General features: G+C 55.6%; 1 protein-coding gene across 1 annotated transcript; it reads right to left on the bottom strand.

The window, feature by feature from the left end:
- Positions 1-554: 554 nt before the first annotated feature.
- TBX3 (T-box transcription factor 3) lies at positions 555-11930 on the bottom strand. The gene is given in 12 exon segments (XM_040577188.1): positions 555-667; positions 670-819; positions 822-964; positions 966-994; positions 1416-1626; positions 1628-1703; positions 1706-2110; positions 3394-3551; positions 4858-4934; positions 6852-6998; positions 8319-8586; positions 10448-11930. Coding segments are annotated over 12 exon segments (2172 nt in total). The 5' UTR covers positions 10843-11930.
- Positions 11931-12508: the final 578 nt, after the last annotated feature.

The following is a 12508-nucleotide window of genomic DNA, read 5'->3' as shown; positions in this document are numbered from 1 at the left end:
GACATCACAATAATATTTTAAACACACAGCTTCCCTTAATAGACTAAGAGGGTTATCGTTCACAACCCGTCCAGGAAACAACTGTTGAAGAACCGATATGCGAGTTACTTACACAGTTTTTTTTTCGGAAAAAAAAAAATCACTTCTCTTATTTAATTTTTATTCATAAGTTTGTTTGGTGATTTTTTTATTTATTATTTCGTTTTTAGGTGTTGGTGTTGGGTTTTTTTGTTTGTTTGTTCCTTTTTTTACACAGTGAAGAAAAGGCTGGCAGGAGGCCCCCCCCCCCAGCCTCGCCGGAGACCTGGCCCGGCCAGCCTCGATGCTGGCAGCCTCCAGCCCAGCGCTGCCTCATCCCAGCCCTCCCACCTCGCCCCCCCCATACCTTTTTTTTGCCAATAAACGCGCACACAACGCCGGGGGATTTTATATTAAAAAAAAAATAATAATAATTAAAAAAAAGGGGGGGGGGTAAAAAAAAAAATCGCGGGACGGAGGCTGTGGTTTCTGTCGAACAAAGTGCACTGCGAGAGTGATTTGAAATGAGCTGGCGGCTACGGGGAGCCGCTGCGGGATCTGTCCTGCTTGGGGTCGAGGCCGCTGACCAGGCGTTGGATGTTTTGCAGTTCGCTGGTGGCAGCCTCCTTGTCGGCCCCCAGCTTGGGGAGAGGGAGACGGAGCCGGACGAGAGGGTGGACGAGCGGCTGGTGAGGTCCGAGGCGGAGTCCAGAGGCCCGGCGCCGGGGCTGGAGGCCAGCCCGGCCGCTTTGGCCTCCCCGGAGGCGGAGGCGAGGCCGGGCAGGGCGGTGGTGAGGAGCTGCTGCCGTCGGGCAGGGGCACAGGCAGCGGGTAGGGGCTGTAGCGCAGCCGGGGCCGCACGGCGTTGAGGAAGGGGTGCCGGTGCACCGAGCTGGAGGCTGCGCTGGAGGCTGCCGCAGCCGCGGCCATGTAGGTGTAGGGGTAAGAGGCTGCCGAAGGGAGACATGGCCAGGCCCTGCGGGGGAGGGGGGAGGGGGGGGGAGGAAGGGGAAGAGAGAGGAGAAAAGTGAGAGGGGAGAAAAGTGTTAGCAGCGTGCGCCCCCCCACCTCGAACACACACACACGAAGGGTGTGAGTGCTGACACCGGCTGCCCCCCAGGCTAAGCTGCTCCCCCCTGTCCCCCCTGCTCTCCCCTGTCCCCCCCCCAGCCCCCAGGGCAGCCCCGGGGCCGGGCATCCTCCCCCCATGCCCCCCCGACGGCTCCGCTCCGCACCGGGACTGCCCCGGGGAAGCCACCAAGACCCGACGGGGGGTGACCCAGGGACCTGAGCCAACCCCCCATACACACCACAAAACTTTCCCAAACCCTCCCCCCTCCTAAAAAAGCCCAGCTCCTCTTTACACCCCGCTCAGGAGCAGCCCCGTCGGGGCGTACCTGCGAGGCCAGGACGTGCTGCTGCAGTGTGAAGGGCATAGCGGATGCTCCCGAAAGTCCTTGAGCTGCCGCCGTGGCCATCACTGTGTTATCCAGCCCCGAAACGCCCGCAGAAGCCCCCGAGACGGTGGCGAGCAGGGGGCCCATGCCCGCGGCCATGCCGGAGAAAGCCCCCCCCCTGGCGAACTGCCCGGGTGCAGCAGCAGCGGGTGCCGTTGCCCAGCGGGTTGAAGAACTGCTGGCCGGCCAGGCCGGGGGGGAAGCCGAGGTTTTGCAAATGTCCCTGGCCAGGTGAGCCGTGCTGTCGGTTTGCACGTCAGGGGGGCGAAGGGCTCTAGTGCCCAGCAGCCGGGGGCTCGTCTCCTTTAGGGCCGTCCCGAAGGGGGCTTTCAGCTCCTCGCCGCTCAGCCCCCCCCGGGTGCTGGACGAGATGGTGGCCGGGCTGTGGCGAGAGTCAGGGGGGGCTTTCTCCGTCCTCTCTCGGCTCCGGCTCGCTGCAGAGTCGCTGGGGAAGAAGTGGCTTTTGGGGGGGCTGCCCCCTTTCTCCCGGGGGTCTTCTCCCCCCGCGGCCGCGGCGGAGCTGGCGGGCGCGTGGGGTGGGGGCCGTGGTCGTGCTGATTTGACCGACTCGCTCGCTTCCAGCAAGGGGTCGTCTTTGCTGTCCGCATCGCTGTCTCCCTCGCTGGGGCACAGATCTGCAACACAAAGGGGCTGGGATCCGGAGCAGCGCGTCCCTAACCTGCCCCCCCAGCCCCGGGGCCGGAGAGAGGGGCACAGACACCTCCGGCCGTCCCGAAATTCAGCCCCAAAGAGATGATTTTTAGTAAATAAACCACCAGCCCCCTCCCCGGCTCCCACCGTCCAGGCGAGCTGAGGTTCCCAGCGCACGAAAGCGGCTGCCACAAAAACTGAGCCCCCTCAGCGGCTCCGCTCCCCCCGGGGACTGGGGCGCCGTCGGGATTTTGTGCCCCTTTTCCAGACTTTTCAGCCCTTTCGACGGGCTTCGAAGTTTGAAATCCCCCCCCCTCGCCCCCAGGCCTCCATCTCGCTGTGGACCCCCCCCCCCTTTCTCCTCCTCCTCCCCGAAGCGTGCACAGCTTCGCTGGATTCCTCTGCACTTCATCTCCTAATTTCAGCGCCCCAGGTGCGAAGCTCTGGTTTGCTTTTCGGGTCCCCTCCCAGCTCCCCTCCCCTCGGCTCGGCAGGACTTTAAACAAACGAGTAAAGCAACAACAAAAAGAGGTTGTTTCCTCCTCCCTCTGCGCTCCCCCCCCCCTGCCCCTGGATGGATTAATACATGTGAAAGAGCTGCAGACAGCTTCCAACCCCGCACGGAGAGAAAGCGAGGGGGGACTTTTCTATAACAAAGTTCGGGACCGTATCCAGGGGAAAGATCCTTCCTCTAATAACAGAATCGGAGAGGAATATTAATGGAGTGACTCCAGTTCTGAACTTTTGCCCCGTGGTCTGTCTTTGCTCCCTTGACTCGGAGCTGGCTCCTTTCTGAGCCGCGGAGGGGGAGGACGAGAGGAGAAGAGGGGCCGGGGGGAGAGGGAAGGGGCAGGGGGGGACGGGGAGAGAGGGGGATAGAGAGAGGGAAGGAAAGGAGGTGCGAGGGGAGAAAAGGAAAGAGGGGAGGAGGGAAAGAGAAGGAAAAAAAACAGATTGAGAAGGGAGAGAAGAGAGAGAGGAGTGGGAGAAGAGAGAAAGGAGTGGGAGAAGAGAGAAAGCAGTGGGAGAAGAGAGAAAGCAGTGCGAGAAGGGAGTGGGAGAAGAGAAAACGGAGAGGGAAAAGAGAAAAGGGAGTAGGAGAAGAGATAAAGAAGTGGGAAAAAGAGAGAAAAGAGTGGGAGAACAGAAAAAGGAGTGGGAGAAGAGAGCCCTGCGAGTGGTCAGGAGCGAGCAGGGAGACTAGGAGGCAGGGAGGCCAGGAGGCAGGCAGGCAGGCAGGCTGGCTGCTCTCGGAGGCCACTCTCACCTTTGAGGCTGGAGGTGCCGACGGCGGGCACGGCGGGGCAGGAGGACTGCGCGAAGCACTTGAAGGCCGTCTGCTCGTTGGACGACTCGTCCGAGGTGGCGTTTTCCTTCTTCTGCCGCTCGTCGTAGACCCGCATGGACTGCAGGGTCAGCTGCTTCCTGCCGGCCACACGGAGCCGCTGGGCGAGCGGTGGGGGCTACGCCCGGCCGCCCCCCCCCCCCCCCTCCCGGCGCCTCCAATCCATCCCCGGGGGCCTCCAAACCATCCCCGGGGGCCTCCACCGCGGAGGCCGGCGCCCGGCTCGGTGCCTCCGGGAGGAGGCCGCCCGGGAGCTGTTAGCAGCGGGCCGGGCCGAGGGCAGATGTTCAAGAAAAAGGGGGGAGATGGGGGGGCCTGGGGGAGTGAGGGCACCGTTCCCCGGGTATCAGCTTTTAAGTGCGAGGATGTTGCAGAGCTACGAGCGGTCCTAATGGTCGCTAAGATGGCGAGGAAGCGGTTATTTTGTTAGGCACTTTATGTAATCTTTTCACCAACAATTAACCCGGAGTAAAATCTATTTATATTTAGAGAGAAATTAGAAATCGTTTCCGTCCTGTGGCTCCAGCCTTGGCTTTATTTTCACGCTGACGGACAAGAGGAGCTGGCATGTGTGTGTGTGTGCCGGGTTCAGTCCTGGGCACAGAGAAAGGCCTCTTGTTTTACATCACATTTCCCCTTTTTTTTCCTCTTTCAAAAAAATAAATAAATAAAAAGGAACTGACCCATTTATTCATTATCTAAAACCAAGTGCAATTGGCTAAAATATCGTGTCTCCTCTAACTAAACAAAACAAAGACTTAGTCCCCATCAAAGAAAAGAAAAAATCCCTTTCTCTATTTTAGCCAATATTAAGAAAAATAAAATTCTCGAGCCGCATTAAAACTAGTGCTGTCCATCTGTCTACCTGGAAAGAAACTGTCCCGCGGCTTTTTGAAAAATAAAGAATTCTCTGTCATTAATTACTTCCATATTCGCGGGACACCCCTGTCAAAACAGTTTATTTATGTGCTTCTCCTCCACACTTTTCAGCAGTGCCCGGGAAAATGCATGGGGAGACTCAAGCAGCGATCAGCTCTGCCCTCACTTCGCCCCGTTTCCCTGTCCCAGATAGAAATGGTGGTGGTGTAAAATTGCTGCCTAAATGTTAAGGGGAACTTCTTTTGGGGGGATATTCACCGTCTTTCCCTTAATCTGCCGACGCGGCTTTCGCCAGCCATCCCGTGCGATGTAAAAAGTAAACGTGGGAAGCACGCAAGAATTCACATGCAATCAGTTTTGTGTTATTAACGACGAGATCCTTATTAATTTTGGCGGGGGGAAGTGTGGTTTGGAGGAAACGCGAGGTGATTTTGACCTCTGGTCATGTTCGGAGCTTTGCACACGAAAAGCAAATGAGGTGCCCGTATATAATCTCTTCAGACTCACCTTTTTTCCCTCCTTCCATTCCCGGTGTCCCGAAAACCTTTGGCAAAGGGGTTGTTGTCAATTTTTAATTGAGTGATCTACAGGGAGGGAGAAAAAAAAAAAAGGCAAAAAAAAAGCGGAGGGTTGTTGGGACAGAAATAAGGAGATTTCGTAAAACAACGAGCGACCCAACCCCTTCTCCCCGGATCCCGCAGCGCAGGCAGAAGCAGCACCCCCGGGCATGGGGCAGGGGGCAACGGGGGCTGGTTTTGGGGTGGATTCCGGCGTTTTCCCCAGCCGGCTCGGGGGCTGGCCGGTGACCCCGGCGGTGGTGGCAATGAAAGAGCCCCGTGTTGCTGCCACCGCATCGGAATTAATTTAGCCGTGCAATGCGATCCATGCGAGTTATGCCCGCGCTTAAACTCTTTAAATGCCATAATTAAACCGCAAAGGAATCATGCCCACCCCCTTGCTATAATAAAATACTTTATATAATCGCGTTATGCCCCGCGTGTGCGTGTGTGTTGGGGCGCTGGGGGTGCCAGGAGCGACTTGATTTGGAGGGTGGAAGGGAGAGGAGGGTGGCTGCGTTTTTTGGAGTGGGCTCGGGGCTTTCCTCGGGATTCGGGCTGGGGCTGAGAACGGCCGCTTCTCCCTGCCCCCGCGGCCGGCGAAGGGAAGGGGGAGTCACAGGGGGGCGGAGGGGGGGGGGGGTTGTCCCCACGGAAAGGATGCGGTGGGGCCGGGGATGCCCGCAGCACCGCGACCCCCGGCCGGAGAGGGGCAGCGGGACCCCCGCGGGAGGGCTGAGCCCTGCACTGGGTCCCCGGGCGGCGCAGCTCCCCCGGGACCTCCCCAAGCCCCCCCCCCTCGGCGGGGGCAGGAGGCAGCGGGGAGAAAGCACGGCTGGAAAGCGGCAGGGCGGTCCCGGCTTTCGGCCCGATTTCATGGCAATGGGACAAACACGCTGCCTTCTGGCCGGCCGCGGGGCCAGAGCGGGGCGCGCAGCCCCGCCGGTAATCCCAAAGCAAAGTCTAACTCCCTGGGCGCGCTTTTTGCTTTCCGTTTCCTCGCCAACGGCCGGCCGCGGCCACGGGGCAAAGCAGCCCGAGCCCTGTAGTCCCAAGATTTTGGGAGCCCAGGGCTCGGCCCCCCGTCTCGCCCCCTGATTTTGAGCCGCGGAGGAGGCTGCCGCGGCCGGGCGCTGCGCATCCAGAGCCCCTGCCCTTGGCGCACACGCACGCAAAGTTCAAATTTATAGGCAGAAAAATAAAAGGCCCTTCTTGGCTCTTTCGCTTCCTTCCACTTGACTTAATTATCGTAAATTCGCCATTTGCTAGTCTCCCAAATATACCACCTTCGTTGTGAGCGACAATAAACCCGCAGAAATGGGAACGCAGCGTCTGCAGCGCTGCAAACTTTCTCACACTGGCTCTTTTAGACCTTGCAGCTAAATTCAAGCGAGATACCCCTCTCTGATCAGAGCATATTTCTGCACCACAAAAAATAATAAAACACTGCAGGATACGAAAAAAAATCATAATATAATAATAATAGGAACCAGACGTGCGCTCCAGCCTTATTGCCAATTGCTGTTAAAGGAGCTAAAACAGCACAAAGGCCAGGAAGAATTACAAAATCTCCAGCCACGCTGCTCTCCCCCCTCTGTCTTTCGACACACGGATCCGATTCTTTTTCTGATGCGTCTTAGATTAAATCCACACTGAAAGCAGCGATCCCCACCCCACCCTGTCCCCTTTTCTTCCCGAAAGAAGCCCCCCGGTCCCCCCCGACCCTCGACCCCCCCCCCCCCCCAGCTCCATGCCCTACCCGGGGGCGGCTGGAGCACGGCGTTAGCAGAGCCCCCGGCCCCCCCACCCAGGGGCTTGGGGGGGAACCGGGGCAGGGGGGGAGAGGAGCAGGATGGGCTTCGTGATTTTGAAGGGAACACTGCAGAGTAAAAGCTCTCTTAAAAGCCAAAACACGTAAAACAAATCCTTTCTTAATCTCCTTACCTTATCATTCTGGTATGCGGTCACTGCGATGAATTCAGTCTCCGGGAAAACGTAGGTCCTGAACGTGCTGTAGGGCAGCTTGAGGATATCGTTCGCTCTGACGATGTGGAACCGGGGTTGGTACTTGTGCATGGAGTTTAGGATGGTCTGGAGCGGGGCAGCAGAGGGCGAGGAGGTGGGGGAACGACACGGTCAGAGCGGGCAGCACCCCCGCCTCGATTTTCTCCCCCCCCCCCCCTCCAGCCTCCGCTCCTCTCCCCCTGTTCGCCTCCCCTCCGCTGCCTCCTCCCCGCCGAGAGCATCTCTCCGGGCACCACGCAGCCGACTCCAGCATCCAGCAAAAAGCACTGACAGCTCCAGCTCGGCGGGGGGAGACCGGCCGCCCGGCGGCTCTACGGGGACTGGGGAAAGCCCTGCAGTGATTTCCCTACGAGCGGAGAGCCGGGGGGGGGGGGGGGGGTGCGGGTTGGGAAGCTCGTCCGGGCTCCGGACGAAATGTCTCGTGATTTCAACGTGAAATGAAATAAAATAAAATAATCGCAATTAAAAAAAAAAAAAAGAAAAAAAAGGAGCAGCAGCTACAATAGCAACAACAACACGAGAGCCTTGGCTAGGTCTAATTGCTCGCCCCAATCCACTTAAGGCCTTCTGCGAGAGGCAAAAATGTATCGTCTAATCAAATCACAGGCAGCAAATGCAATCTTCAGCACATTAGAGATCCCCCGACAGCGGCCACCACCAGCACCCCCGGCTCCGAGACAGAGGCTTTCCCAGGAACAGAAAGAAACGGCAAGGATCGCCAGAGCACTTATCAGCACGTTTGTTTGATTTCACTCTTAGGGGCAGCGTTTTATCTCTGCACACCCAGTAAATGTAAAGGAGTGGATAGACATGAATGGGCAACTTGACCTCTGATTTTGGTTCCTGTTTATTTTCACTCCGGCTTGCTTTACATTATCCAGATTAATATATATTTAAATGTTTGCGTACTTGGGCCTTTAAGCCCTTTCTACACACATGCATATCGTTTTCCTATGCCTAAAAAGTGTGACCGTCTTTATTAAAAAAATATTATATATATATATATATTTATAAAGTCAACACAGCTCCGAGAAATATCGAGTTGCACTACGCTGGAAATATACCTCTCAGATTAATACTGAATGGCACGGATTGGGCTTTGGAAAGGTTACAGAATAAACTCGATTGTTTAATCCTGACCTCGGCAAGAGGAAAAAAAATCAAGGAATATTAGAAACCGGACACACGCACGTCAGCCGCGAGCGTGGAGAGGGCTATTTATTCCTCATTTTCCACCCATTTATTCCGCCCGAGTTCAAACGCCTGGGAAAGCTCCGGGCCGGGCGGCTGCGCTGCGGGGACAGGGCTGGGGACAGGGCCCGGGGAGTCCCCGCGACACGGGCAGCGGAGGGAAGAGGGGCTAAAGAAGGGGGAAAAGGCACTCACAAATCCGTGCTTGTCAGAGATATTGTTAGTGAGCTTCAGCTTGTGAAAGGTGACGACTTTGGACATCCATTGTTCTCCGGTGGCCGGGCTGTCCGGGTGGATGTACATTCTCTTTGGCATTTCAGGGTCAGCTTTGCCGGCTACCATCCACCGGGAATTATGGAATTTGTACCTACAATCATCAGCCGCCACAATATCCATCAATAAAATGTACTTGGCCTTTTTATCCAGTCCAGTGCATCTCACTTTAAATGGAGGAAACATTCTCCTACGGGCAGAGAAGGGGAGAGGGGAGATAAAGAAAAGACAAGATGAAAAAAGAAAAAAAATAATAATTACAGCGTTTAAGTAAGCTCCTGGAGCTTGGTAGCACATCTACCAAGAGCTCACTCAGAAGCAGAAAACTCCCCCCCCCATACACACAACATGAAGGTTTTCCCCCCGCCCCCAGCGAAAAGATTTTTCAAACGCTTTAAAAGTTCCAGGAAAAAATCGTCCCTCGGATAAGAGGCGGAGGGGAGCGGGGCGTATTCCCTGGAAGTCAGCAGGCACCTACCCTCTTCCATTCCTAAACAGCAAAGCCTAATTTGGGTCTCTCAGATCTCTTATTATTCTTATTATTTTGCCTGCTGAACAAAGAAATAGGAAAATAACACTCTCAGATTAAAAATACTCCTCGCTTCCATAACCCGCTCCATCTATAAAGAGCGGAGTGGGGGATTTTTTTTTTTTTTTTAATCAACAAAGGAGGAGAAAACCCCACGGTGAGGGAGCTGCCGTGGCTCCCACAACGCTGCAAGGTCCCAGAGCCTGATATTTGTGCAGAGGGCTCTCTGCAAAGCACGCTCCCCTCTGCTCCTAAGTCCAGCTCGAAACTGCAACAGGATACCACAAATTTGCTGTTTATTATATCGAGTGGTTGGCATTCAGCAATCGCAACTTAAAAGGAAACACATGACTTTGCAACATGTAAGAGCACCTAGCACTCGCCGAGGCTTTTCGCGCAAAACTTTTGACCACAATTAACAGAGAAAACTTAGAAAAGGCAATAAAACGGGCCGGGAGATTTTTTCCCCCCCTGCTGATGTTAGTATATTTTTTTTTTCCCTGAGCCTGTACCCTGTAAGTGGTGCACTGCGAGGAGGTGAAGCTCCTGCAGGGCTGCTAAGGGCGACCTAGGAAGACTTTTCAGGAGTGGCTTCCTCGAGTAATTCTTCTGGCAAATTACACGTGAATTGTTTGCTACCTTTCTAGGGGTTGCGCGTTAGAAAAACAGCCGAGTGCGAAGGGTTTTCTCACTACGTGTCATCACATCAATAGGTAGAGTTGTAAAAGAGCACAGATGTCAATTAGTAGCGAATATAGAGAGGGGTTTCAGACGTGTAAACCTATAAAATGCAGAAATGCAGAGCGTGTACGCACCGTGTATGTTCATTCATTCAGACGTGAAGGTTATATAAATACAGGGACACACAGCACGCTCCTGCAGGAGCTGCAAAACCTTTCCCTGCAGCTCAAGCAGCCCCTCTGCAGCCCGTGTGGGAGCGCCGGCTGTTTTTGTCAGCTTTTTGTGCATTTCCACATGTAATTAGTCAGCACAAATGCATGTCTGTATCGCCGCAGAGACAGAGGCACAAGCGAAGCAACTGATAAACTGAATATCTCAGCCCTCCTGCAGCTACCACCTCACCCGCAGAGATATGCCACTGCAAATATATATATAATTTTTGCTATATTCCCCCTCTCTCTGTCTTCAGGAAGAAAAACTCCAAGCAGTTAGGCTGTGATCAGGCCGGCGCCTTTTCCAGCCCCAAATTATTTTCCTTCTGCTACCAGAAAGTATTAAGCTGCTGAACCATGAAGAGCCCCCCTCGCCCCCTGCACACGCACCCGCTGACCGGGGGCCGGGTCGTGTGGTTCAGCAGTTCAGCCTTTCCCTGCAGCGTGGTGCCCAGAGACAGGCTGAGCACCTCAGCTGCCTTCAACTTTTCCTAATTTCAGAGGAACCGAGCTCCACGGAGGCAGCGCTGGAGAAAGAGCCTTGCTCTGGAGCAGGCTGCTGGGGTGCAGAGACCGAGGGGTGGGGGAGAGATAAAAAACACAGCACGAACCCCCCGACTCGGACCTACCTTCCCGATTTGGTGATCACCATCTCCGTGCCTCTTTTATGGAATTGTTCCCAAAGCTCTTTGGCCTCCAGATGCACTTTGGGGTCGTCTTCCACCTCTTCTTCTGGCTCCAGAGTTTTTAAAGGCCTCAGATGGGCTGCTGCCTGGTGGCCCAGGGAAGAAAAGGGGATCCCAGTCTCTGCGGCCCCCACTAACTGATCCATGATGGGTTTAGCCAGAGCCCCCGGCAGGGAGAGGGCGGCTGCCCCGTTGGGAGGCAAAGCCAGAGCGGGGAAGAAGGGAGGCTGATGTCCCAGCACAGCGCTCATGGCAAAGTCCGGTGCCCGGTGAGGTAAAAAAGGATGATAAGCCATGCTTGTCCCAGGGATTACTGGATCTCTCATCGGTATATTCATCCACTCCACTCCTCGGTCTTCCTACTGCTGGAGTAGTCCTGGAGTGGGTTCTAACAGCACATCATGAAGAAGAAAAATTAAGATAATAACAATAACAGCGATAAAGCACCAAAAAAATAAAAATAAAAAAATAGGGTGGGGGAAACAAGCTCTAGACAGCACAGTACATGGGGGAGAGGCAGAACTTCTACAGCCTACAACTTCCCGAGCCGGGGCACATCCCCAGCCCTCGGGACAGCGGATTAACAGGATTGTTCATTATTAGTCGTGCTCTTTTTTTGTTCTGTCTCTGCGAGTTTTTTTGTTTTGTTTTGTTTTGTTTTTTGTTTTGTTTTTTTCCTGAGTGGAAGTCCTTGCGCTCGAAAAGAAACGCCGAAGAAGGGGAAAAAAAAAATCCACCGGGCTCGCAGGCTGCTCCTGTTGCCGCAGAAGGGCTGGACAAGCCGAGATCCTTTTTCTTCTTCTTCTTCTTTTTTCTCGTGCTCTCAGTCCCCCCTCTCTTCTTTCGTTGCGGAGGGTGACGGCTCCAAGCTGGCTTTTCTTTTTGGGTGGCTGGCTTTGCCCCCCCCCTCCCCCCCACCCCTCCACCTTTCCTCCGTACGGTCAGGCTGCAGAGCAGAGGCTGGCAAGGGAGGGAGAGCAGAAAGAAGCAAACAAACCCACCCCCCCTCGGCGACCGAGGACGGCTCCTCGGCAACCTTCAGGCAGCGGCAGCAGCAAAAACTTGGAGGAAAATCTCGTTTCCGCCTCGCCTTCCCCCCTCTCCGAGCAGGAGCTGGTCAGAGTGCCCTGATTTCCATCAGGATCTCTTCTTTCTTTCACCCTCCTCCTCCTTTTTTTTTTTCCCTTTCTCTTTAAAAAAAAAAAAATCGGGAAGAATTATACTCTTGTCTCCGCTCCAGCAAAGGAGAGAGGGAGAAAGAGAGAGGGAAAGAGAGAGAAAGAAGGAGAAAGGGGGGGGGAGAAAGAGAGAAAGAGAAAGGGGGGGGAGAGAGAGAGAGAGAGGGAGAGAGAGAGAAGGAGCCTCTCAGCTCTGAGAATTCCCTGTGAGTCTGTGCTCTGCGTGCACCAGATTGTATGGATGTGTTGTGGGTTACAAGGGAGCTGGAGCCTCCTTGATTGGCTCTTTGACGCTTTCGGACCAATTGTGTGGCTCCATAGGCGTGGTTTTGACAGGTCGAGTGGAAGGGGGACAGAGCCGAGTTATAAAAAGAAGGTGTCGGAAACTGTAACGCTGCAGCAAAGCATCACTAGTACTCCGTGCCGTGTGAATATGTCAACATGAGCACGGAGGGGAGGGGAGCAGGCGAGCCGGGAGCCGCCTCTAGGGGGGGTGCTCGGGGCCGCCTCGCCCCCCCCCCCCCCCCCCGCCCCGGCCGGCCCCGGCGAGCTGGGCACCGCCGCTCGGCGGCCCCCCCGGTAGGAGCTTCCACCGCTGCGGCGAGCGGGAGGAAAAGGGAGAGGAGGGGTGGGGGGCACACTGGGGAAGAGCGGGGGGGGGTCCGGCCCCGGGTGCCCCCACCGCAGCTCTGCCAGCACCCGTGGAGAGAGGATTTGGGGGGGGGGGGGGGGGGGGGGGGGTTGAAGGGAACGTGTCCGCACCCCTCGTGCCCTCCCGCCGCCGCTCAGCGGTGCCCCCCCAAAATAAATAATTGGAAAAAAGTTG

Source organism: Cygnus olor, chromosome 17, assembly GCF_009769625.2.
Source record: "Cygnus olor isolate bCygOlo1 chromosome 17, bCygOlo1.pri.v2, whole genome shotgun sequence".
Lineage (NCBI taxonomy): Eukaryota > Metazoa > Chordata > Aves > Anseriformes > Anatidae > Cygnus > Cygnus olor.
The sequence above is the reverse complement of the archived record's forward strand: the minus strand, read 5'-3'. Positions and strand labels throughout refer to the sequence as shown.